The sequence below is a fragment of the Triturus cristatus genome, chromosome 12 (genome assembly GCF_964204655.1).
Source record: "Triturus cristatus chromosome 12, aTriCri1.1, whole genome shotgun sequence".
NCBI classification, from domain to species: domain Eukaryota; kingdom Metazoa; phylum Chordata; class Amphibia; order Caudata; family Salamandridae; genus Triturus; species Triturus cristatus.
The window spans coordinates 114,049,394-114,077,330 of NC_140595.1; the positions used below are offsets into that span (position 1 = coordinate 114,049,394).

General features: G+C 42.7%; 1 protein-coding gene across 1 annotated transcript in view; it reads right to left on the reverse strand.

Moving 5' to 3' along the window:
- Nucleotides 1-1,051: 1,051 nt before the first annotated feature.
- Nucleotides 1,052-27,937, reverse strand: part of NPR1 (natriuretic peptide receptor 1) — a 735,215-nt gene continuing 708,329 nt past the window's right edge. The window contains exons 18-22 of the mRNA XM_085639850.1: nt 23,937-24,005; nt 21,853-22,027; nt 19,640-19,738; nt 3,950-4,041; nt 1,052-3,085 (exon numbers count right to left, since the gene is read on the reverse strand). Of these exons, the coding sequence (XP_085495976.1) occupies nt 3,023-3,085; nt 3,950-4,041; nt 19,640-19,738; nt 21,853-22,027; nt 23,937-24,005 (498 nt within the window). The 3' untranslated portion in view covers nt 1,052-3,022. The remainder of the gene's footprint in view (nt 3,086-3,949; nt 4,042-19,639; nt 19,739-21,852; nt 22,028-23,936; nt 24,006-27,937) is intronic.

Here is a 27,937-nt window from a genome sequence, read left to right on the forward strand (position 1 = left end):
CCCATGGTCCTGAGGCCCTTGCGACCTGCTCCCTCGAATGAGACCCACAGGATGTATCTTTAAGTCCCCTTGTGCAGTGTGTTTTCAAGTGGCCCACTTCTTTGTAGTGCACCAGCTACAAACGACCTCAGCACCCGGCTCCCGGCCGAATCCGCGACGCCCCTGTGGATCCTCTGGTGTAACATTGGCCTGACTTTGCTACTCAACCTAAATCCAGAAGGTGAACCATGAGATCCAAATGTGTAATTGTATATGCATTTTTCTATTTCCTCCCATTGAATTCAATAGTACACAAATGCACACAAAAGTAATTCATTTTACAAACTTTGAAAATTAACATCTTTAAAAAGTACTTACTGTAGAACAAAGTTCTTGGTGTAAAAAATTATATAAAAATCAATGTTATTTTGCAAATTGGACTGGGATTTATTCTTGAGTGTGTCTCATTTATTGCCTCTCTGAGTACAAGTGCTTAGCATTACCCTCTGATAAGCCTAACTGCTCATTCACACTACCACAAATAGAGCGTTAGTATTATCTACCTTTGCCTCTGTATATCAATCTGGGACTCCTTGGACTCTCTACACAATGCACTTCATTTAAGCGCACTATATATAGAGCCAGCTTCCTACAACTGAGCAGTAAGAAAACGTTAACTTTACACCTTAGACATTCAAACATAACCACATATGAAGAGAAGATACAGATCCCAGTAAACCTGTGGGTTTAGCATGAGTCACACAGCACTCTTGCGGGACTGGTCCCATCAAATCATGTCATCATTTTCGAGAGAGACATTCTTAACCAGGAAGTATCGAACAGACAAAAGTGCTGAAACATCACCGAAGGACACTCATGGCCACAGCAATACATCTTTTGACTAGTATAGTACAAAACAGAAAGCGGTGGTGGGAGAGGGTGCATATCGATTAAAAATACTTTTTCCATAAACTTGTAGAAAAGTGCTGCGCTCTACACCTGTAGTACGTCTAGCATAAATAGCTTTCATCTTATGACATTCTATAGGACAAAACACTAAACACTCGGAATATACAAATCCTTTCTGAGAGTCTCTTTATACATTTCGAAACATTTCAATTGACTGTTCTGTAACAGCTAATACAAAATTATACATTCATTACACGGAGAGACCCGATCATTTCAATAGATCTGTGCGTGTACACAAACAACTGAGTTCTCCATTCACCACTTATCAATTTCCATACATTTCAATAGATATTTATGTGCGCATTGGTAGAACTGTCTGTTCATCTTTACATTTTTGTGGGCTCCTCTGCGATCAAAAACTTTTTCTATTTGTCATCTATAGATTTCTGTACATTTCTACAGATCTGTCTATGAATAGTGACAATTAAACTCTTTATACATTACCTATAGATTATTGTACATTGCTAAAGACTCCCCAAAGAACACTGATGACAAATTTCTCCATTCATTACTCGTGGATTTTTGTACATTTCCATACACTCTTCAATTAACCTTGATGACATAAATGGTCATCAATCTTTAGATTTTTTGTTTTTTACATTTCCGCAGGCTTATCTGCGATTAGAGAGAATTTCCCAATTCTCATCTATCAATATCTGAACATTTCTACAAACCCGTCTGTGAACAGTGACGACCCCACATTCTCAATTCCTTATCTATAGATTATAGACATTGCTGAAGACTCTTCTGTGAATAATGTGCCAAATTTCTCCATTCATTACCCATAGCTTTTTGAACATCTCCCTAAACTCCATACACTCTTCTGTGAACGACCCAACAGGTATTCTCTAGACCACTGTAAACTTTTTGAAGGATTGCACACTTAGTGATATAAGACTAGCTTTATTTAATCCCATATATTTAAGAGTCTTCCTACAGAATTTCACACACATTCTTGAATCTCTAAAATCCTATACTTCTCTAGGGAGTGCTTGAGGAAATTATGCATCACCATTGGCTTCTGAACAGGAGAAGCATGTACTTCTCTACAGTCGTCGTAAATAATTTATACATCTTTTCACAATGTGTTTTGCACTTTGAACAGAATGTCCTAAAGGGCCTTTCCCTGGACAATTCATCTGAAATCTTCGTCAACAGGTAAGTTTATGCTGGTCACAAATAGAGCAGTATACATTGTGTCACAGGATATACATTGTTTTAAGGTCCAGGGTTTTCTGTCAAGGGGATGAAACTTTATTGTCCCTGTTGATCAATGTAATTCCCTATTTGTTTATGTTATGGTTTAAACCCGGTCTTGGAGAGACTTTGTTCTACTTATGCAGAAAAGAGTGAGCCTGTCCCTTCTGTTAAAGTTTAAGGCGTGCTTTGTAGACGTTGAACAGGGAAGGATATTATGTCTGTCGTTTGAGGTGAATCAGGTGACACTGTGGTTACTCCCACTTTGGTAACCATCATTCAGTCATCACTGCCCACCCCATGCCTCCGTCACCAAACTTCCTGCATTTTTCTTTTGCGCTTATGTGGTGCCATCATGACAACAAGGCAACACTGGCTCTTGGTCTATTGATGTGCAAGGGTGTCTTTCAGAAAAGTGCTTCGAGAAAAGAAACATGTTGGGTCAACCAGTGAGAAAGCTGAAAAGGGCTTATACCATGTTGGTGGTCGGGAGGGGCTGTGCTCCTTTCGCCATCTCCCAACCTGGCATTTACTCCTGGCACTAAATTATGCTGATCTTAAGGTGTGAAGTTGAGGTCTCTCTGCCTCTTGAACATAAATGTAAACACATAGGTGTATTCTTGGCAGCTGACACAGATTTCAAGTGTGTCGGAAGCTTCTGCACAAAATAGAGGGGGAGTAAGGGAAATTACAGTATCTTCTATAGCAGGCTGGCGTGGCACCCCACATTTTCCACCTGTGCAGCTTCTTCTGCAGTGTCCCCATCAGCTCTTTGGTGGGTGAGCCAGACTGTGGAGGTGTCAAGAAGATGCCCAAGTAGCTCTCTGTTGAACCCAAACTGCAGCGAGGAAGGCAAGCACTTTTCCAGGAAATATGATCAGCCTCGGGTACTGCTGGCCCGTTCGCCAAGAAGCCAATACGTCCTCACTTTTCCCTTTCCCTGTGTGAGGAGAAACAAATTAGAAACTGGACTTTGTAGATTTCAGAAAGAGCGGAGCATGACTTTGAAAATAAATCACATTGAAGGTAAATGACAATGGCATGTCTAGTAGCGCCGAGACACCCCAAGGTATTTGTGCGCTATATAAATTGCATAAATAGACGCCCCAGGGTATTTGTGCGCTATATAAATTGCATAAATAGTAGACAGGAGATAGCAGACACCACGTCCCACTGGAGAATGGACTACGTGGGCCCCATGAGTAACAGAAGACACCTTCTCTAATAGGAAGTCCACAATTAATGGAATATGGCTCTTCTGTTGGGTAAGGCTAATGGAGTGCAGGAATCACAAACAGGGCTGGGAAACGCTCTCATTGAGAGAAGGGTATGGAGTGAATCAACAACACTTCCATAAGGAAGATCAAAGGCAAGGTAAATCATATAAATTGAAGCTTCACGAACCCACGTGTGCTCTGGTCTTATAATGTGGGAAGTGATCTTGGCTTTGAGATTATATATATATATATTTTTTTATATATATATATATTTTTTTAAGGTACGTAGATGTGGAGTTAGGAATAGTAAATCTATACTTCACTATATGCAGCGACCTTTCGATATTTTGTCGCTCGATATTCTGTCCTCGATATTCTTGCACCACTATATTCTGGGAGTTGATATTCAGTATTACAACACCTCAAATAACATTTATGAGAAAATGGATTTTGAAACTAGTGCTGTCGATCTAGGTACGCAAAAATGTAATAATGCTATGCTTGTATAGTGCTTTTAGCGCATAAAAGGCATCCAGGCACTTTTCACCAATTTAGGAGTCCGAAAAAGGGATGATCTGCTTACTTACCTTCATTTCAACATCTCCTCGAAGCTGGAGTTCGAAGCAGCCAAACTCCTCTAAGATGCCTTTGGTTGTTGGCGACACGTGAATCCGCAGTGCTGGAAGCAGAAGACAAATGCATGGTCATGCAAAGCACAGAATGTGAGCAAACAGCAATGATGCCAGCACAATATATTTCCTGCCATTTCCTTTAGGCGGACGGAACTACCATTATGGGATAGATTAAAAAGTGATTATATCAACCAAGGATTGATGAAAGTCTGCATCGGTTCTGCTGTTATGCAAACCGGTAGGCTGCCTATTGGAGGAAAGTCTCAGGGGCAAGCATATTAACCCAATAAGACGTTGTGTCAGAAAAACATGATTTTCGTTATTCTGTCAGGCTCAAAGAGTGCAGTATCCTTGCTAAGCTCAGGCGCACAGGCTTGCCGAAGGAGAGCACCGTAGAGCGATCGCAGGAAAAAGATTCTGTGCTCATGTATCAAAAATCCACTTTGCATTCCTTAAATAGCGAATTTTAGGTATTTGCTATTAAAGGAATGCAAAACGGTATGTAAGAAAATAGCGATTACTTAATAGCGATTCCTAAAGAATCGCAATTAGGTAATCATTATTAGTTATTCGTTCCTATGGCCCTAAAGGCCCATAGGTGTGAAAGGTTTTGCATTACCTAATTTACGATTACCTAATTGGTAATCGCAAATTTGATAATGCAATACCAAGGGTGCCTGGGGGCCTAAGGCCCACGTGAAGCAGCCCAAAAAATAAGTGTGCACATGTAAAGCGTCATGTGTGCGCTACATGGCACTTTGAAATAAGCATTTCTGGGCATTTTTCTAAATTTGCACATGGTTACTATCGACTTGCAGTTGATGGTAATAGCATTTCCTAAATGTACACTTCGTATTTAGAAAATGCTTGGTACATGTGCTAAGGGAATTGCAAATTACGATTACCTATTTGTAGTCGTGATTTTAGGTAATCCCAATCCATACATCTTGAAAGGCTATTTAGCATTTGCAAATGGGCAAAATTACAGATTCGCACCATTTGCGGATGCACATTTGTTTGATACATGTGGCCGTCAAATCGTAGAGGTAATAGAATGCTGCACTAATGTCACTGGTGCTTCATGCTATTCTATTGCAATGTCTCATTCGGATGCAGTCCCGTTGAGTCCTTCGGACGGCGCTCATCTACTCCCTGTAGTTGCGGGCAGGAGCCAGAAATCCAGGTGCGCACGGTGTGAGCAGCCCTATTGCGATGTGTGCTCCCTAGCCTCTGTTTACTTTTTTTACAGCCACTGCACTATGTAAAGTTGGGTCTGCACAGCCAAGGCGCTGCATTCTTGTGGAAACCTCCCCCCCCCACCCCCTCCCCCCCAAGCCTCTATCCTGGATCCCGAGGGATCATGGACTAACCATAGCGGATCATCATGTGATGGCTGGCCATTTGCAACATGATGTAGCAAGCCATATCATGCTGCAACTTTCGAAGGGGGGCTGTACCAGGGTATGGGAGGCTGTGGCAGCTATATGATGGCTGTAAATATATCTGTAAGGCTGTGTTTGGACATCCAAGACTGTACAAGGCCATAGGAAGCTGTAGCTGATCAGGTTGACTATGAAACCTGGGAATACTTCAGGGAATTGGGCAGGGCTTGGTCATGTGCACTTCCTTCACAAAAATGCCTTGCTCTTCGTCTAGGACTTACCCAGTGGTGATCAACTACATATTCTTTTTCTTACTGAAACTTGGATGTTTGATAGCTCTGCCTCTAATGTAGCATTAACAATCCCTGGGAAATACTTTATGCTACACTATGACAAAACCGAACAAGCATTGGCATAGCCAATAGGTCTCGCCTTTGGGACCTTATAAGTGCTTAGCCATGCAACAGTTGCATAACTAAATACTTATTAGGTCCCAAAAGCGAGACCTATTGGCTATGCAAAGCGGCCATGCGGCCGCGAAAGTGATCGCGATCACGATCAAACATCAAAGCGGCCATGCAGCCGAAAGTGAAAGTAATTGCGGTAAAGCGTGGCGCGCGCCCGCACACATGCACTGTAGCTCTAGGCTGGCCTGGTAGCACTTTTTGGAGCCCTCTCAATAAGTCTCGCCAGACTAGCGCATGCGCTGGGTCAGGCGAGACCTAAAAAAGAGATGGCGGCGGAGCAATTGTTTTTAAACAATCTATTAACTGGGTCTCATTTGATCTAACGGAGCTCCAGGGGGCAGGATACCTCTGTCTTTGCCTAACACTATCAGCCAATAAATCCTTGGCCAGGGTATTAGTATTTTGACCCCCTGGCTATGCTGGAGAGTTTATATCTTCTCTGGATGGGTGCCTATCAAAATATATGTTGAAATATTCAAATTGTATAGTCCTAGGGGACTGAATCTACATCTGGATCAGGTCTCAGATCAACACGACCCATTATTACTTACAAATATGGCATCATGGAATATGAGGAATTTGTCAACCAGCCCACCCATGTGGCTGGTCTTGTCCTCGATCCTATCTTTTCAAATTGCCAGGTTGTTGTATGGGATATTAAAAAGAGTGAGTGGACAGATCATGCTATCATTCATTTTGAATGGAGGGTTGAACACGGCCGTCAAAGCTGAAGTATTAGTCCTCGTCTACCCTACAAGAATTGAGCCAAAGTCTCTAGTTTGGTATTCAAGACTCTTGGGGAGTGTGTCCCGCCCATGAGTGGTTATATTGAGTCTGATTCTCTCACGGCAAGTACTTGGTTGTTGCAGTCGGCTAATATTGTTGCCCCTATCAAGGAGAGATCGTTTTTTTCTAAGAGCAGGTTGAATTCTGCTCCTTGGTTTAATGAAGAGCTCAAGAAGCTAAACAAGCAGTGTAAAAAATGGAAAAGAGGCTGGAGAAAGAGTTACCTGCCTTAAGTTAAGGAACTATGTAAAAAAGTGGTAAATTATTTCCATAGATCGCTCAAGAGGGCACAAGTGAACTTTTTTGCCATCCAAATTGCTGAATCTGGCATCAAAGCGAGAGACATCTTCAAGATTAGCACTAGGAAACCCTTACTGGGGATCCATGCACTTTATAAATCTGCCGTAATAATAATATGAATAATAATATGAATAATAATACAGATAGTCAGAAAATTCACCCACCCTGATACTCTCCGACAGTTGCTGGATGCATCCCTTCAGTTGTGCTCACAGCTATCGGATTTTTTTTTATAACAAAATTAAACGCATTGTGGACACACTCAACACAGGTAACACAGGCCCCCTTGATGTTAGTAGGTCGGCGAACTCGAATGAGACCCCATTAAAGACTTTGCACTGCTCCCTGCAGGAGTTTGCTCCCATTTCGCTGGAGGAGTCTGAACAAGCTTTAGAAGCTTGCAAGTTAGGCTCGCCTTATGATCCCTGTCGGCTGCATATCCTTGCTTCTAACTGCGCCGCCATAAATCCCATCTTAAATTCTCTTCTAAATAGCTCCATCCTATCTGCTATGGTACCTAGTTGCTGGAAACAGGCTAAACTGATTCCCTTGTTGAAAAAGCCACCTGCAGACAAATCGATTTGGGCAAACTTCAGACCTATTCCCTGCTACCAGCTTTCGCTAAGAGACTGGAGAAGCTGATCAATTCGCAACTATCTATTTATAACAATTTCAGCTGCTGCATCCTTCTCAATCAGGTTTCTGCCTGGCTTTAGCATTAAATCCACCATGTGGAGGCCATGGACACCATTAAGCTTGCGGTCGATCAGGGGAAACAGGTGGTGTTGCTACTCTTTGATCTAGCAGAGGCTTTTGATGCATTTCTCACCCTATTCTTTAGCAGAGACAAGGAAACATTGGCGTTAGTGGAGCTGCGTTTGCCTGATTCTATTCGATTCTGTGTGATAGAAGCCAGTCGGTGTGGATGGCCCCTTATGCCTCGGATCCTAAACCCCCAAGGTTCGGTGTGCCTCAGGGCTCTGCCCTGAGTTTGACATTGTTCAATATATACATGACACCTCTGGCTGTATTGGTAGAATTCTTTGGTGTGCTAATTGTGTCTTACGCCAGTGACACTCAGAGCCTCATCACTCTAGACATAAACGTACCTAATACTTTCAGAAGATTTGAGGCCTGCCTAATGGCCCGTATATCGGTGGATGTGCTTCAGCAATTTACAGTGTAATGTGAGCAAAACTGAAATTTTGTTATTCAGCTTACCCTCCCCACCTAGTATGGTAACTGCTGGCCTAGTTTCATACCTCCCTCGCCTGCTACAGCCACCATCGCACGGAATTTAGAGGTAAAGTTTGACAATCAAGTGTCTTTTTATCTGCAGGTAGCTGGTGTTGTAAGCTCCTGTTTTGGACTTCTGAATTCCCTAAAAAAATGTCTCTATTTGCTTTCGGGACAAAATCAGGATATTGAACTATATGCCCTTATCACCTCTTGACTTGACTAAGTCAACTCTCTTTACTGGGGCCTACCAGCTTATCAACTCTGTAGACTCCCGTTGGTACATAATGCCACTCTGCGGCTTCTGTTCAAACTCTAGAGAGGAGAGCACATCCGTTCTCATCTCAAGGAGCTGCACTGGCTACCAATCAAGGAGAGAGTGCAGTTTAAGGGACTCATGCTGTCTCATAGGGCCTTCTATCGAACGGGTCCGCGGTACCTGGCCAACCGGATTACCCCTTACCAGCTGGCAAGAACCCTCTGCTCCTCTGACGCTATGATGGCAGTGGGCCTGCAAATAAACAGGAGTTAGTGGGGTGGCACATCCTTTTCCTTTCTTGCCACCAGGAACTGGAATGCCCTCCTTTTTCACTTACGGGCTGTGAAGAAAATACTCTCATTCAAACAGAACCTCAAGACTTGGCTTTTTGAATTAGCATTTCCATAATTGGTTCAGCATGGTGGTCAGCAAAGCTGATAGCGGCGGGAAGCTCACTGAAAAGTTGTGTGCTTTATAAGCCTTGTGATTGAATCTTTGATTGATGTGACTGCCGTGCATATGAAATTGATGTGGCTTATTATAAAATGCTACAACTTTCAAAAGATGGTTGTACTAGGGCATGTGAGGCTGCAACAGGCATAAAATGCCTATAAATGGCCATGCAAGGCAGTATCTGGGCATCTAAGCCCAGTACATGAGAATATGAGTCTGTACCTAAATAGGATGGGAGGGCTATGGTTAGGCAAATTATGCATCAGGCCATACAATGTTGCAAGTTTCAGAGGATGGCTGCACCAGGGAACATGATGCTAAAGCAGCTATATGATGACTGTACAAGGATCTGTAAGGCTGTATTTGGGCATCTAAGACTGTACACGGGCATACGCGTCTGTAGCTGATCAGGGTGTGATTGTTGCAGCTACATAATTGATGCTGCATGTTCTAAAATGCTACAAATTTCAAAGAATGGCTGTGCGTCTGCAACAGGTTTATGCCTGTAAATGGACATGGAAGGCTGGATCTGGTCTTCTAAGCCCTGCAAATGGACATATGAGTTTATAGCTGACCAGAATATGATTGCTGTGGATAATGGTGCCTCAAGCCATAGGATGCTGCTGATTTCAAAGGATCGCTGTACCGTGGCATTTGATGCTGCAGCAAACCTAGGATCGCTGTGAATGGATCCGAAAGGCTGTAAATGGATACATAATACTCTATCTTGATGTTGACGGCTGTACATAGGTGTAAGAGGAAGTACCTCAGCGTTAGAGTCTCCTGAAGGACATATAAGGCTGTCCCTGGATATAGTAGTCTGTTCTTGTTTAGGATATGATGACTGAGACTAGGCAAACCATGTAGCTGGTCATACGATGCCTCAACTAATAAAGGCTGGCTGTAATAGGCCATATGATGCATTTAACTTGGCATGGGGGCAGTGGCAGCTGATCTACACTGAAATCGGAGGGGCAACGCATACGGGGTGTATGGGGTAAAAAAATTAATCAAACAACTTACCTTCACCTGTGGCCGCCGCCTCGGTGCTCCTCTCCCAGCACTGGTCATACTGCACAGGCTCCCAGGGGGCAATCACAGCGCTGCTCTCACGCTGGTAATATTATTTACCAGCATGGAAGCAGCACTGTGATTGGCCTGAGCTGGCTGACTTGATGCTCGTTCAGGGAGTCGACAGCTTTTCTCCAACCCAGCTGTACAACACAACTGGATTGGAGAAACCAAAGTGCACTTCTGTTTGTCCAGCCTAAGATACAGCCGGCCAAACTTACATGTGCACTTTTAAGTGCCCACCACTCCTACCTACTGTGACGTTCCGTCACGATGACCCCATTCCGCCCTAACCTCGGAGGGCAATTGTAGGATCAGGAAAGAAAAATAAAATGATGATAAAATGCTTTTATTATCATTTTATTTATCAGTAGGGCGATGCTCCTCCACCATAACGGAGGAGCCACCCCTGCATGGGTGGCTAAAACACACCTACTGGCTTTGTCACTGCATGTTTTGCATCGGACATATCTATTCGCTTTGTTATTAGATGTTTTGAGGGCCGAGGGACCTGTGGGAGGACACCAAGTCCTTGTCGAAAGAAGCGGTATCCTTTTCTAAAAGCAAGGTTTTGGAATTATATTCAGGATTCCTGTTCTACCGCTGTTGCACTTGGCACTTTAACTGAAAGGTTTTTCGGTTTTAAATATTCCTTCTTGCTTGAGATATTTATGGATGAGATTGAACCACCACATGCGTGTGCACTTTATCTACAATTCAGGTATGGGTCTCTGCCTTTGAATCTCAGTACAAGCAAATGGAAGCATGCTACTCTTAGCCCATTGTGCCCGTGTGTAGCCTCTGCTCTAAATCTATAGATCATTTTATGTTCTTTTGCCTTGCATATGCTCAGATTTGAAAAAAGGTGGATATTTCCAACATGTTGTCTATTATCCTTCACACGACCAGCAGAAGCCCAATGAGTGCTAAGATCTGATATCACAAAATGGCTAGTGTTTACTCTAACAAAATATTTTCTTTATGCCTGGTGCACTTGGATGCAGACCCTAACCACCATTAAGCAGCATGGAATTAATATGAGTGCTCCTAGAAATGATATTATAAATAGAGTTTAACATGATATATTTCACATGGGAGGATTACAATTGATTTGACATAGTCTTAATCTCAGTGATGCACTCAAGAGTATGGTCACAAGAAGTATGAACTAGGATAAGAACTTGTAAGCTTTATAAATAAGGCTAATAAGTCCTCAGGATCCAATGGGGTTATTTTTTATAGATGTTTTTATGCCATGCCTATTTGATATTATTATTATATGTGTTTATGTTATGTCTATCTTATATTACTGTATAATGTTGTTATTTAAGTATTCTTCTGTATATCTATATTGTGAATGTTCATTAATTGGTTGAATAAAGTTACTACTACTACTACTAGATGTTTTGCATTGGAGTCACAGAACAGGGATGCAGAGGAGAGTGAACCAACACACTCCATTGGTAGATCTTTTTTCTAATATTGGCCGGTGCATGGATCGGGGGGCCTACGGCGAAATAAGGACATTGCTCACTGGTCAATTCTCCTGAAAGTCTTTCAAGACAGGAGCAGGGTCAGTCGCATATTAAGAATAACATGGCCAGATGCCTAGATGCTTATTAGGAAATAGCATGAATAACTAAATGGCTAGTGCATTTGAGAGTCTAGTATGTCAGGTTTCTGGTAGAAATTTGCTAAACTAGACATGTCATCCTTCTCTCCATCATGCACCATAGATGTTCGAGATGGGCAATTCAGCAAATGCATAGAGAGTGGAGAAAGAGGGGAGACTGGGGTCTGGCTTGGCCCTGAGAGCCAAACCAAGAGCTGGGTCATCCACATACTTGACATGTAAATCATGCAACAAATGTCAGGCAAAAATATGATAAAAACATTAAAAATAAAAAAACATGTTATTGGGTGACATTTATTGAAAATAATTGTTCTAAATATAAAGGTTGAATCACTCAATAATACGTCTGTGTTTTACAGAACAAGGTAGTACACAACTCAAAATCAGTAGTGAAAAGGAATACAGATTATATATAAAGAATATAAATTTGTTTTTGAAATGTAGGCAATTTAGGATTCTTACGGAGCCCTGCTGTAACATAAATACCTCTGTTCCCTAGCGACGTTGTCATACGGTCAGCCAAAAAAAGTATCAGTTTGTCATGTATAGCTAAATCCCGTGCACACATACATAATTTCAACAAGACATGCAAATATACGTGTTTCGTCGGGGAAAAGTAACCCCACGACTCTTCATGGTTTAAGGAAGTTGTCCAGCATTGTAATGTCCCTATACCGGTGATAATTCCAACCCCGTAGGGCACAAGTTAAAATATATAGTTGAATCCAAGGTGATAAGAAGTATGGAGTCTGGGAAATGGAGCAGCAGTGTTGCGTGATCGGAATGCTGTGATAATTCCAACCCGGCAGCCCTCAATCCGAGTCAAAGTGCGCAAGTCAAATGTCTAGTGAATATCTGTAATGATAGGTACTCCATCGAGGGAACCAGCCCCGCCAGGAAGTTCGCATTGCTCTGTATCCAAACGGATACGGTGAACACGCACACGTGTTCTTCCTTGATTGTACTCGTATGCGACGAATAGGTGAAATCACCTTGCACGTAGACCATACAGACTTTTGATTTGCACGTGTATTCTACTGGCGGTTTTCAGCCGTTTTCTTACTCATTACAGATATTCACAGGACGTTTGACTTGCGCACTTTGACCCGGATTGAGGGCTGCTGGGTTGGAATTATCACCGGCATTCCAATCACGCAACACTGCTGCTGCATTTCCCAGACGCCATACTTCTTATCACCTTGGATTCAACTATATATTTTAACTTGTGCCCTACCGGGTTGGAATTATCACCGGTATAGGGACATTACAACGTTGGACAACTTCCCTAAGCCCTGAAGAGTCGTGGGGTTACTTTTCCCCGACGAAACACGTGACGGCTGGTTACGTTTCCATCAGAATAAAGAAATTACATCACCCAAGAATCCTGTACAAATTGCTTCAAACAATATTTGCATGTCTTGTTGAAATTATGCATATGTGCACGGGATTTAGCTACACTTGTTTGTGGTAGGGTTTCCCTACACATATTAAGGGTTTACAAGGGTCTCCCCTTCCTAGGCAGCACCATATGCACTATTGCGACCCACATACACTAACGTAAATTTCCTGTGCGCCATTACTTCCTATACACCAAAACCCTCAACCTCCATTTCCAAATCAGTTTGTCATGTACACTGTACAGAGTGCCAATGTTGTTGTTGTATGCAAGTACACATCCTGAGCTGTATTACTTTAAGTGCTCTCAGACTGGTCTCTCGAGGAAAATGAGGCATTGTGAAGTAAAATGTTTTGCTTAGGATTCCACAAATTGTCATGTAAGGAAGCTAGGATTCGAGCCCAGGTTTCCTGTTACACACTGAGCACTTTTGCATTTGGGTTGGTTTCTCATTCAAGCTTCCATTGAACAACGCAGTGTTCAGTTCTTTATTGAAAAACATTAGTACATCATACACAAATACCTTGTTAAATCAATCTGAAAAAAGACAGAGCAGCAAATAGACAGACAGAGATACAGATAGACAGAATAGATAGATAGAAAGATGGTATTTATATATTTTTTTTAAGTTCAATGTACAGTGAAATGGAAGGCTGGTCTCTTTGGAACAAATTCACAATAGTAAATATATATATGCTGATTTACTCAGATATATATTATATATATATATATATACTAGACCTAGGTGTAACTGTTTACTGTTTTGCTATCCACGATTTCTGAATGTGGATTTACACCTAGGTGTAGATTTCCAAATCTCTAACCCCCTCAAATCAGGGGGTGGAGCCTCCTACAATAGGATGTATGTCTATAAAGTTACTGCAGGTATTTTTTTAAAACAGATATGGAGATCTCTGCTCATGGTGGAGATCCCCCAATGGGAAAGAACAGGTAAAATCATTAAAGTTTATTATACTTTGAACAGAATAAAAATATTTTAATGTATTTTTTTTAAGTAAATACATTTTATAATATTTATTATTAACCTAGGACTAATATAAATGAAACAGCACGTTATCTCATCAGATTCATCATGTATTAAATAATTAATTTGTATGTAATAATTTAGGCTAACATTTTTAAAGAAAAAGTTACAAGATTCCACCCTCACTAACATTTTTATTTAATATGTAGTACATTTAGTTAGTATTTAAGTGTTCAATTAATTTACGTTTTCAGTCTTTGAATACAAGTTTTAAAGTTTAACTGATTAATACTTCTATATAATATTTAACACGAATATATACACACACTATATACTTGTTGGCTTGTGTGTTAACAATAAAATGTGCCACTGCAAAGTAGTTGTGTTGATGCTCGTGTTTATTTAAGTGTGGTGAAGGACAACGTGTTTCGACCAGTCAGGCCTTGTTCACATATGCTTTATGCAAATTTCTCGGGCATTATTAAAATTTTGCACCAGCCTGCACTGTAGCCATAAGCAACTTAATGGACAGAAAGCAGATGTATAACAGAATATCGTCCACAAATACACAGTGGAGCAAAAATACCGTTGTCAAAATTTCAACAACCAAAATTTACTTAATATACTATAATGTAAGATACTAAAATATTGACTACTGAATTGTGATCCAAATATCGACAATAAACTAGTAAGTATATTTATTTAATTATAGTTGAAATAATTACAAAAATGTACATTCTTTTTTATATCATTAGATAAATATATTTTAAAAAGATATAACCAAAAAATAACAAACATGAATTTAATAACTTTAAAATGTATTGTTAAAAATACAAATAACTTTAAAATAATGTAAAAAACTAATATAAATATAGGTAAATTAAATTTGAATATATTAATTATACAAAAAAACGTTTAAATCAAAAATATATTATTCATTAGTATTAAATAAGAAAACAATATAAACTATGAATAGATTTAAAAAAAACCCATAATTAAATACATTTTAAAGTATTTTGAAAATGTTTAAACGCTAGATATTAAACAATTTAAAAGATATGTATAAAATTTAAAACCAACAATACCTACCCAAGTCCCAATACACCCAAACACCATAAACACTAAAATACACTTTAAAAAGAATATGAACAAACATTTTTATTTATTAAAATTAAACATACAAAACATAATTTCCAAATAAAAATATACATAAATAGAACATTCATCTATTAACATTCTTTTATAGTCTATTTAGACACTACCTACAACAATAATATATAAATTAAAAAACACCACCCTCCTAATCCCTCGATCAAATCCACAATTGAAATTCTAATTAATGAAATAATTTAAAAAATAACTGAACATATAAATAACTACAAAAAATAACTAATCAATTAACATGAACTAGTATATAATATAAAGTAACACTATCCACCAATCTGCCAATAAACCTGACAACTTGAAATTTACATTTATTAAACTATGTTAAATGTTCTTAGTCAAGTAAATAAATTAATAACAAATGAATTAATTAAAATATATAATTGAAAAAAGCAATTCCCTCCCAAACCTCCACTAAACCAACAACCCATAAAAGCCTGTACGTTATTATAATATTACATAAAAATAATTAAAAATAAAATTTACAAAACCATAAACAATGAAACAAAAATATAATACAATAAAATATGATAACATTGATAGTATATTTTAAACATCAATATTATTGCTAACCGGCAACAAAAAAACTATAAAATCACCATTGATATTTTAGTCACGTGTTTTGTCACCCCGAGTGGGGCGGTATGCCTAGACGTAGGTCCAGTGCACTCCATGCCACTGGGATCAAACTAGCCTGGCTGATAAGGGGTGAAACCCTGAAACCGGTCCTAGGATGCTTGTTTCCAGTCCAGGGAGAACCTGGCATGGCAGTTCAGGCTGGACTGTTCTCATAGGGAGTTGGGTCAAAACTGATTTGCATATGGCTGGGTTTAAACTGGAGTGGCACAGAAAGCAAAAAACAATGGATGTAGGCCCAGATCTCTGTACTTGGGTGTATGGTTGACATTGTTCAACATTCTGTCCATCAATTGTTTTTTTTGCAACGGTATTTTTTGTAGTCACAATATTTTGGCTGCAAAATTGTTGGCACACAATACTAATGAGGTGATGTTTAGGTGAAATACCCAGATTGCACCTATAAGACAGAGTAGTAAAGAACTCTCAGGGTTAGGTGGGTTACATGTTACCATCTACCAGATGAATTTAAAAATAAGTGTTCCATCCCTGATGCCAACATCTACATTTGCAGTATTACTGCTGTACTGTTAATAGTGAATGTGTGAATGGTTCATAGGTTAGCTCACTCCAATAGGGCAGAATGAGGAAAAACGAAACACAAATGATGGGTTTGAATGATGATAACGGAGTATTCTATACTGATGAATAGTAATAGATTTGCAGAGTTGATAATTATGGGAAGGATCTGACTGTTATGAAGTAAAAAGTGGAATGTGTCATTGATGAATCGGGTTAGTCTTGAGTCCGGGGGGGGGGGGGGGTTCACACTCTAGAAGTAGGAGCAGAGTCACTGATGAAGGTAACATAATTCCAACTAAAATGGCACAAAGAGAAAAGAAACTGCTAAAGGACCAGGCCACCACAAGCTACCATAAGGCAGAGCCCCAGACTCCCAATTCCTAACCAAAGGCGGCCTAGTCCAGCTGCATTGGGGTCTGAAGGGTATATTGTTCTGAAGTACCTGTGGGTTCAGCAGCGAAGCATCAGGAAGACGCTCCACCCACACCTCTCTCCGCGCAGGCTAATACTACTGCCCCCTTCAGGCACTTTATGTCTTATCCTTCTTTGCCGCTGAAATCTAGCCACGTTACATCACGGATTACCCACTGTGCTCCTGGCGTTTCCCAAATATTTGGGCCCTGTATGCATTTCAGCTACTTCCTAGTTTTCTGAATGAAAAGAGTAAAAGTAACTCCCAGGAATGGCTTTGTCTGAAAAAAAGCATTGTGGTCCACGGAAGTGTGTTCTTTTAAATATGGAGAGACATTTCTGGGAAATGCGGTGCTTTTTTTGTTACCAACGTGGTAGTTTTGTAAGACGCAGAATATCATTTTCTGACAACCTCACAGCAGGAGAGGCTTTTGAAGAATACAGAACGAGGTTTCTCTTATATGAAGGGGCTGGTGACATTTAAGAGTTGCCAATAACAGTTTTACATTCAAGGCTGAAGGGTTATGTTTTTTCCCTTTTAGAAACGTGATATTTTCATCTGCAAACCTTTACAGACAGCCTGCGAGACACACTGACATTTATAAAACATTTGAGTAATGCTCCATTTTTTTCTATGCATAGTTCAATGAAAGGCTATTAAAGTGTTTTGTTTTTAGATAGTGCAGTGAATCTTGGTCTTTTTCTCTCCTCCTTGTGCATGGCTAACCAATTCACTGATCCTCCATCACCTTTTACCTCTTTTTAAATCTCTCTCTACCTGTCTATGTTTTAGCATAGCTCCCCCTCTCATTCATTCATCCCCCACCAGCCTCCATTTCTTCCTCATTGCCTCCCCTTTACAAGCTTCTTTTCTACTTTCATGTCATCTCTCTGAAGGTTCTGCAACGTTCTTCCCTATTTCCTTGTGGCTGTCCATTTCCCTCCTCTCCTTTGCTTCCTAATATCTATCCCGCGCACCCCTTTCCAGGGCCTTCGAGTAGTTGCTCATGACCATCTCTTACTGCTCTCCAACGTCCTCCATCCAACATCATGATTATCCCTCACACCTCACCATTCTCTCCTCTTTCAAGATGCCTACACTCCTCATTTCCTCCCACCTGTGGTTGTCCTGCTCACACATTTCTTAGCCTTCTTCTTATCATTTCTCACAGCTATGCCCCTCATGTATCTCCACGGTTCTCCTTCCCTTCCTTGTGGTTATTCCTCACACCTCACCAATCTCCTATCTTCCCAGATGTCTATCTCTCCACCTTCCACTTTTTCCTGTGATAGTTCCACACACAACTCGCAACCTTATTCTTTGTATTTCCCATGACCATGCCTCTGATTCCTCTCCATTAGGCTCTACTCGCTTTCCTCATTGTTTCAACGCCTTGAGAGCCTTACGGGTGAGGCGCCGCGCTATATAAACCCCTGATTGAGTGATAATGATCTCTCACACCACAGATTTTTCCTACTTTTCTAAATGTCTATCCCCCCCCCCCCTTCTCCTTGTAGTTATTCCACTCAATCCTTTCAACGATGTTGTCATCCTCCTGGTTTTTGCCGCCCAGTCTTTTTTTGCTCCTTCCTCTTTCCTCTTCGGGGGCAAAATGAAAAGGCGTGAATGCAACAGGTCTCGTTAAAGGCTTTGGGACTACTGACATGCATGTTCAGGACCCCATTACTGCATGTCACAATATGTAAATCTGACTATTAGAAAGTATTAAAATATATTTAGATATTAAGAAAAACAACATGCCTCTCTCAATCTTTCTATGTATATATGTACGTATGTATGTATATATGAACAGTGCATGTATACTTAGACATGACAAACACTGCTTCTCTCGATGTGGAGATGAGGTTGTTGTTATAAACATCATGTACATTGAACTAAGCTTCCTGTTATAACCAGATAAATGTATATAAGGGGAAACGTGTATATTACACCACTGGATACATGTATATAACAGACCGTTTAAATATATGTATATATATGTGTGTGTGTGTGAATCTATCTATCTATCTATCTATCTATCTATCTATCTATCTATCTATCTATCTATCTATCTATCTATCTATCTATCTATCTATCTATCTATCTATCTATCTATCTATCTATCTATCTATCTATCTATCTATCCATATATCGGTTTAATCTAGCCACTAAAACTTTACTAAGTGTCATGAGTATATATGTTTGAATATATAATTCAATTTCAAGTTAGATAAAACAAATCTATTCACTCAAACCTTTGTTTGTCCCGTTCCTCCCGTTTCTGACTCCTCTCAAACCTTTGTTATTTACAAGCCCCTTGCGTCACCCATACATCACTTTTCCCATGTTAAAAATGACACAAAAGTGGCGCAAGAGGCTTGTAAATAAGCCCCTATGAATTCCCAAACAACCTTCTGAAGCTTTCAACTCCTTTTTAGCCAATTCACCTAACTAACGGGTGCACATGTATACTACTCCTAAACACCCTTTTCAAACTTCCTCCTCCTTTTTAGCCACTTCACCCATTAACAGGTACACATGTCCACCACTTCCAACAATAACTTACTACTTCCACTTTTGTAATCCATTCCCTTCATTATATCCCCACTCAGAAGCATAAACTTATCACAACTAATAGGTTTAGGATGGCATATTTTGTACTGCTGCTACTACCTACCTGCCAACTCGCTGCCCCCCATGGTCACAGCATGAAGTGCTGCTCAAGGAACATCAAGCCATTAGAGGGACGACTAGACTGGGCTGCTCCAGGCTTCTCAGCAATGGTTATCTACACTTCTGGGTTCTTCTCACAGAGGCCTTGACACCTCTGCTCCTGGTACACTTCCAGTTTGCATTTGTACACAATCTATGGTCTCCTGCCATGTGCTTTTAATGCAAAAGTCTACAAAAGAACAGCATCATGTCCACCAGATGCCAGCCTACCTTCTCCATTAGACTCCATCCGTGACGCTGTGTTCACTGTGTCTCCGAATAGGCAGTACCGCGGCATCTTCAAGCCAACCACACCGGCGCAGACTGGGCCTGGGCAGGACAGACAGCAATGAAAACGGGCAATGAGTGTGGCAGGTTAGACATAATATCTGAAGGCTAACTGCTACAGACTTGTGTGACTGTATTAATATATCTGAACCACACAGCACAAATTAAGAGTTGAACTCGGCGCTCCAGAACAAGAGTCCGAGCGGTCAAGTTACTAACGCTGGAGCAAGAAGATGTGAACACTAATTGTGGCATCCCAAATTGATAAAACGTTGAGATACAGGATGCATGTTTTCTTTTTATGCCTCATTAGAGAGAATTATGGAATAGACCAACAGGATAAACTGCAGCACTACACGCTACATAAAGAACTGACCGTGACTAGCCGCTCAATCTTTCTGTGCTTCAAGACCACAGGCCAGAGACTTTGGGACCCATTACCATGTCAGTGGGACTGAAACCGACGTGCCGGTCCCACCGACATCTCTAACCGCGGTCAACCCGCTGCATTAGGTTGCGGTCGGTCGGACCGTATTCGCCCAGGGACCGACCAACAGTTTCTGATGGACTCAAGGAGCCTGTCGGGCAATTGGTCGGATCGCATTCCCCACAATGAAGGCGGTGCCTTCTCAGGCTCTGCCGTAAGGATTATGATCCACCTTTCCGCCAGCTGATTCACGTCAGTTTTTCCGATGTGAAAACGCTGGGGGTAAAGGCTTTTGCTGCTATTGGACACCTGCGGTGCCCCCTAAACATCCCTACATGAATGTTTGAAAACATGCATCATTGCATTGGGGCTTGTGCTGATGCCCTTTTCTTTTTTCGGGGCTGCAGCACAATCCTGAATACAAAGAGGCATGTTTCTGACCACCTCCACGTCGGTCGGATCCTAATTTTGCAGGCGGGACCACCGACCTGAGTCAGTCCCGTTCCCGCAACGAGCGTACGATCGCCAATGTAATCACCCCCTTTATCTCCGTGCTCCTTCAAGTGGCCTAATGAATGGTTGCAAAATAATTCTCAAAACCTACCAGCCATTACCAAAGGACTATTCTGGAATCCTTATTGGGAGTATCTGTTGAAGATCCACGGTAAAGAGAGCTGCTTTTCCTTTCACTTGCTGCCCCTTTAACTAAAATAATATTCCTGCAGCACACTCCTTAGGGCTCCATGCTCACCACTGTGACTTGGCATAGGGTTATTGCTGCTCACTGCTGGGTCATAGTTCGGTTAGTGTTGCTCACTGCTGTGTCATGGTTTGGTTAGTGTTGCTCAATGCTGTGTCATGGTTTGGTTAGCGTTGCTCACTTCTGTGGCACAACAGGGAGTAGTAATGCTCATATTGACTTCATGGTTCACTTAGTCTTGCTCCCTGCTGTCTCATGGCAGAGAGCTAGCATTTCTGGCCTCTGTATCATGGTAGGGTTAGTATTGCTCACTGTTTTGCAATGGGAGAAGGTTAGCATTACTCGTCACTGAGTCATGGTTGAGTTAGAGTTCCTCGCCACTGGGTTATGGCTAGGGGTTAGCCTAACTCGCTACTATGTCATGGTTGAGTTAGTGTTGCTCATCCTGTGTTGTGGCAGAGGTTTAGGGTTGCTCACGTCTGTGTCATAGCAGGTTTAGTGTTTCTTAGTGGTTTGGAATGGTTGGGTAAGTGTTGCTCACTGCTGTGTCATGGCAGGGGGTTATCACTGCTTACCACTGTCTCATCATTGGGTTAGTGTTGCTCACTACTGTGCCATGGTTGGGTTAGTGTTGCTCACTGCTGTGTCATGGTTGGGTAAGTGTTGCTCACTGCTGTGTCATGGCAGGGGGCTAGCACTGCTCACCACTGTCTCATTATTGGGTTAGTGTTGCTCACTACTGTGCCATTATTGGGTTAGTGTTGCTCACTGCTGTGTCATGGTTGGGTAAGTGTTGCTCACTGCTGTAACATGGCAGGGGGCTAGCACTGCTCACCACTGTCTCATCATTGGGTTAGTGTTGCTCACTACTGTGCCATTGTTGGGTTAGTGTTGCTCACTGCTGTGTCATGGTTGGGTAAGTGTTGTTCACTGCTGTGACATGGCAGGGGGCTAGCACTGCTTACCACTGTCCCATCAATGGGTTAGTGTTGCCCACTGCTGTGCCATGGTTGGGTTAGTGTTACTCACCGCTGTGTATGCCAATGCGAAGACTCAGCTGCTGGTCCGGTCGATGTCGGATCTTGAAGGTTTTCACAGCCTCCAGCAAAGCCAGGGACATCCGTGCGATCTCCCTGGAATGCAGCTTCCCATTGCGCACTGGCAAACCGGACACCACCATGTAGGCATCTCCGATGGTCTCCACCTGGGATAAGAGACCACAATACAAAGACAACCCAGATGGAATGAGAAGGACTGAAAAAGATCACTCAAACCCCCATCATGATAGATGTACAGCAGGGGCTGAAACGACCCATGCTGTCCTTGTGCTCTTACATGTGCGTCCATTTTGGAGTGTGCTTATACTTGCGCCTTGTGTCATTAAAAATATATTGGTGTATGTGTCTAACCAGGAGTGTGCTGCTTCATGAGTCTTTGTCCACTATGAAGTGTACTCATACATGCATGTTTGAGCATCCTTTGTGAAGTGTCCTCAAATTTGTAACTATATATGTGCACTGTGATATGTGCATGCCCATCAGGGGCTTCTACTGTTCAAGTGTGTGGAGTCATGAAGGTGACACTTCTGTAGTGTGCATGTTCATGTGACTGCACATCTCCGCTAGGCCGTGTAGGCTTTGTATTGTGATGTGTGCATACATTAAAAGCAGCCTAAAAGGGTTTCACATAAAAACAGTGGAAGTTGATTCTCATGATGTGGAAATTAAGAGATAAATGGAATGTTTGAATTAACCCTTAATACTAATAATGACTCTGGGCCTTATTTTTCGTTTAATTTTTGTGTCACTCTGCCACCGAAGAGAGGAGCCAACCATAGAAAAATGATTTTAGCCACGCTCCATCTTGAACCGTCCAGCCTAAGCTGATGGACGAGGTGACCCTAATCATAAGAAAGGCATCCGGGACGCGTTTTGGCTTTATTGGGTACCATAAGTGGGCAGAATGATCTAAGAAAACCACAATGGGTGGACTGGCTCACAGAGGAGAATTTAGTTCATGGAGAAAGTGGTTGAAGTCATCTTCAGCTTGATGTTTTGCTCAATCTGCCATTACAGGTCAACCCAAATAGCAATGACACGTCTCCTCAGCCTCAGCCTTGAAACTGCTTCTGTATGTGGAATTACAAGTTTAATGAAAAATTCCTTTATTCAGATTGTCCAGTAATTTCTGATTTGGTTGGTAAAATAAGTTATTAGCTGACTCTGGGATTACTATTTCCATAGAAAAATCATGTCTTCTGTTTATTTTCACCCAGACATTTACCCTCCTTAAAGCTAATGAAATATCTAGGTAAAAACAGGGCTGGAAGAATTTGGACTAAGGTGTTGGAATTGGTGCAGAAGCACTAACTGTGGCTGTTATATCCCCCAAAAACTCACAATGGGTCAGTTTTTCCAAGTCCCGGAGATCTAAATTCAAGCGGGATCACTATTTCCGGATGTGGGAGTACCAATACAGGACTATAGTTTCTCATGTTATAATAACCTAAATAAGGACCACAGATCACCCAGCACATTCTGAAAATTTCTAGAGTGAATGTCGAGTCAACTTTCTGGTTCGAAGTCTGGAGTCCGACAAACGAAAAGAAATCCCTTGCCTTACAATAGACAATTTTCTGCAGAAATATCGTCAGAATTCCTAAGAACAGCTATTTAGCCTTTGTTCTGAAAGAAGCTCTTGAAGACTGGAACATGTTCCTTGCAAGGATATCTTTGGAGGAATGTGTAAAATCCAGTCCTACTGGCCTTAGGTACAGATGAGAAAGATAGACACATCTCTATGGTGGCCGAGCCTACTGAAGGTATCTCTGGCAGTCAGTGCCAAGCAACCAGTGGAGGAATCATGTGTCAATTTAGCTTTGGGAAAAGGGCACACAAGACAGGAGAGGCTAGAAATCTTCACCTGTAAGTTTGTAAGTTACATTTTGTGGTGCTGCTTTACTTCTTACAAAATACAGTTTGTGTATCGGACCCTCTGTGTATTTGATTTGTGTGTTTATTGTGTTTAGTGGACTCTGTGAATGTGTGTGTTTTCTGTCTGTGTGTGTGTGGTACACGTTTCCCAGTTGAGGGCATGCTGTCAGGGTACATTACCTTGTAGACATCAAAGTTGTCTATGATGGCATCGAAGCAAGTGTAAAGATCATTTAACAAGGTAACAACCTGCAAAACACAAACAATAGGAGAGGGGTGGTGAGAAGCAGGGGCGGTTGAACAGAGACATGGTTGGTGGAAGGCAAAGAAAGAGTAGGTGAGAGAGAAACAGAGAGTGTGTCAGATCTATGATGGAGACAGACAGGGCTATGTAAGCGATAACAGAAGGAGAAGAGGGTGAGTAGAGTGCTGGATGTGTAAGGAGAAGGCGGGGCAAGAGAGTGGTACTGGGGGAGGTGTACATGAAGGGCACAGACTGTACACACATATGAAAACGGGACCCCGTTTGGGTATTAGTGCTTGGGGTATATTTCATTATATCAATGCAGGACCACTGACAACTTTAACTTGAGCCTGATAACCTGGATGAATATTATTTGATATATGATAAATAAGACATAATATAGGCATAATTGAAAAACCATATAATTAAGACTAGGAGTATCAGTGTCTGGAATTGAGATACTGCTGGTTTCGTCATTCAGCATTAAATTCCTTCGACGCCTAGGTATAGTAACTCGAGACGTCTGGTCACCCATGCTGTAGTTGGCTATGCCAAGGTGCGAGATGACCATCAGTTGAGCCAGAATGAGCATTAGCCTTCCTGTTTTTCTTGCCTGGAACCATCAAGTGAATATCCAGATTCACATTAGAAGAAATATTGGTTTTATTATTTGCACCAAACATTGTTCTTCATGACAAATGTCATTCAGAGGAACTCCACGTCCCAAAGCAGTAGTTGCTGCCGTCTCCCTGGTGGAATGGGCAGGCAGCCCCACTGGAGCTCTCAGGGGTGGGGTGTTGGGAGAGGAAAGTGGGGTCGCCCGGAGCGGGGTGGTGGCGTCAGGCCATTATCCTATCCACGGGTGCCCCCGTGTTGGGTCTGGACCACGTGCCTAAAAGGACGGCGGTATGGGCTTCATTACTGGGCAATAGGGGCTCCGAAGAGCTCGCCGCTGGCTGAAGCACCTCTGTCAGGAGGTTAGTCCTGACTGCCACCATAGGAAGCTCGAGGTTGAGGGCCTTGGCTGCCCTACGCAACACCACTGCGTATGATGCTCCCTCCTCCGTAGCCACGGTAGGAGGAGACAACATGCCAAGGTCAGGAGAGGTGTCAAGACCACTGGCATCCCGCAGTTCCTCTCTCCAGTCCTGCTCAGATTCAATCTGATCAGTTAAAGGGTCACCTGACCCCTCCTAGTCCTCCTCCTCAGGTTGCCAATCTGGCCGAAAAGGAACCCCAGGAGTGAACAGGGACACAAAATCCCCACTCGGCGCCGGATCCGACGTCAGATGACGCCGGTCTGGCTCCCTATCCACTTTGGGATGGAGGCCGGGGTCGGAGCCGGCCAGGGACATGACCAGCGTCGGTTGCGGTGCTGGAGGAAGCGGCGCCGGTGGAGGTGTAATCAGGTCAACAGGTGCCGATCCAGATCCAGATCCAGGCCTGGCGGGGCCGGAGCCAAGGCCTAAGTCCACCCAACCGAGTCCGCTGGGCCCAAAGGCACGCTGGCTGGTTCGGGACGCCCAAAGGTGGCATGCATCACTTCGTAGAACATACGAAGTTGAGCGGGAGTCGCTCCAGGCTCCGGGAATGGAGGGAAGCCCAGAGCTGCTGGAGGGGCACCGCCCGCATCCCTCGTCACATCAGCTGACCGACGGGGAGAAGTCGAAGAGCCACGATGCTTCTTCGACTTCTTTTGTGCTTCGACTTACCCGACCCCAGATGAGAAGACTTCGATGACTTAGACGAGTGGTGATGGCTCCGCGACGGGTCCCTCTACCTCCCTCGCAACTGGGACCTCGAACTGCGCAGAGTCGACTGCCGACGTTCAAGCAACTTTCGGGACCGCTCCCGCAAAGCCTTCGGCGCCATCGACCGGTAGTCGGAGCACTGGTCGTGGTGGCGCTCCAGGGAAACTAGGCACATGCGGTACGGATCCATAACCGACATCAGTCGGGTACAGGAACCGCAAGCCTTGAAGCCGGGCATCCCTACATGCACCAGGAGTTGATAGACTCAGAAAGAAAGTTGACAAAAGTCGAGAAAAACTACGTCTAAAAGGGACTGGAGGTACCGCTCTCTCCGGATCTGCACGGGTTGGCGCAGAAAAAGAAAGAACTGACAACAGCACGCGAGGGCGGCATCTAAGTAACTGCCGCAAGGTCATCCTGGCAACCACAACGCCAACGACGGACGCGGAGCCGACCGACGCCACCTTCCAACGCGCAGAGGTAATACTGTTGAATAAACTTTCCGGATCCAGTCTGAAACCTGGGGGTAATTCTAAGGTAAGGAATCTATAACTAACGTGTTTCTTTCAGATACTTCTACCATGTTGGTCCCTTCGCTGCATCAGGTGATAGACTGCATGATGGTGCTTAATCGTGTCTGGTTGGAATTGTTTTTAATTGGTGTTTGAAGGCTAGGGCACCTACCACTGTTTTCCCTCCTTTCGTGGTCAAAGTGGACAGGGGCAGGACAGGAAGCAGATATGCATGAAAATGGAAAGTCGGTATAACTTGAGAACCTACAGATTGTAGTGTGTGATCTCAAGGAATTTCACTGGATGCTTGCAGTAGCTCAGCTCTTTATTGCCTTTGGTTGCAACAAGGCTTGCCTTAGATCTCATTGTAAGGCTGGCAACCTCTAAACATAATACTGACTCATCCCAAATGTACTGGTCTAGGAAGACGCTGTGTCTGCACAGTATCCACAGTGCCAGACCACAGTGTGAATAAAGGCCTTACAAATTGAGGTACTGATGCAATATGTCCAGGGTGCAAGGCTGAATGAGGTTCCGACTGTGGAAAGCTCACCCTTTTTATTTCACTTCTTGTTTGAAAGGGAAGACTCAATTATCCTGCTAATACAGGATGTTTTCGTTCACAACTTTGGTAGGGTTCTCAAATCCCCCAAGTGTATTTGGTGGATGTAAAGCTGGACTGGCACACCCACAATGGCATCTTGAGTACCACAAATTGGTTTGTAGTCCTACCTCCACCGTTACTGGGAAAGAAAAATATACTCATATTCTGACAGCCTTGCCCTATTATGCCTGCCGGGCTGTGGGTAGCCATCTAACCCAATGTATGGACACAGCTACAGGAAATGAGGCAATCCACTGTGAGAAGGAATCTGATGACCGGCTTAAAGATAATGGAAGATCACAAGGGCCATAGGCATGGCTGCATCAAGGCCTTCCTAAGACACTGTGTCAGAGAGCCCTCGGTCAGCTGTTCTGCCACAACAGGTGATTTAAAAAAGGACATTTAGTCCGGTACAAGTAGGAAGGCCTAACAGTTGAAGAATACATTTTAATTATGCCCACAGCAAGTCCTTGCTGGACCAAAGACAAAACAAACAACATGAAATCTAATAGTTTAGCTTGTATGGGGGCTGTCTTGTGGACTCCACACCAGACCATATATTTGTTCCAGCGCTGACATAATTGTGAAAGAACACGTGGTGGCAAGAATCTGGCACTTCTAGGATGAATTAGGCCTGGTCGTTATCGATCTTTTAAAAAGCGGGGTGAAAGGGGCAGGCATGTGAAGGCAAACAGATGTCCTGTGTTTAATTCCAACTGAAATACATCTTCACAGTAACTCTAACACACAAAACATTTGATACTCCGCATTCTTTACAGTGGCGAAAGAGGTCTAGCTCGGGTTCTCCTCACTGCTGCAAGATGCACTGTGCCGCCATGAAGTGTAGGTGTGCCATTTGTGACTCACCAGATGCCACTAGATGAGCTTGCCTGTCCTGGCTTTCAAGGAAACTGCCAGGTGGTTCACGGTCACAGAAATTCCCTGACGCTCCTTCTGAGCAGAATCTCTTGGTACACGATTTAGGACCCCATCTGCCCTGCTTGTTGCAGTACCACATGGCAATAGTGTTGTCCATGAGAAATTACTCATGCCTACCCTTGATGGATAGA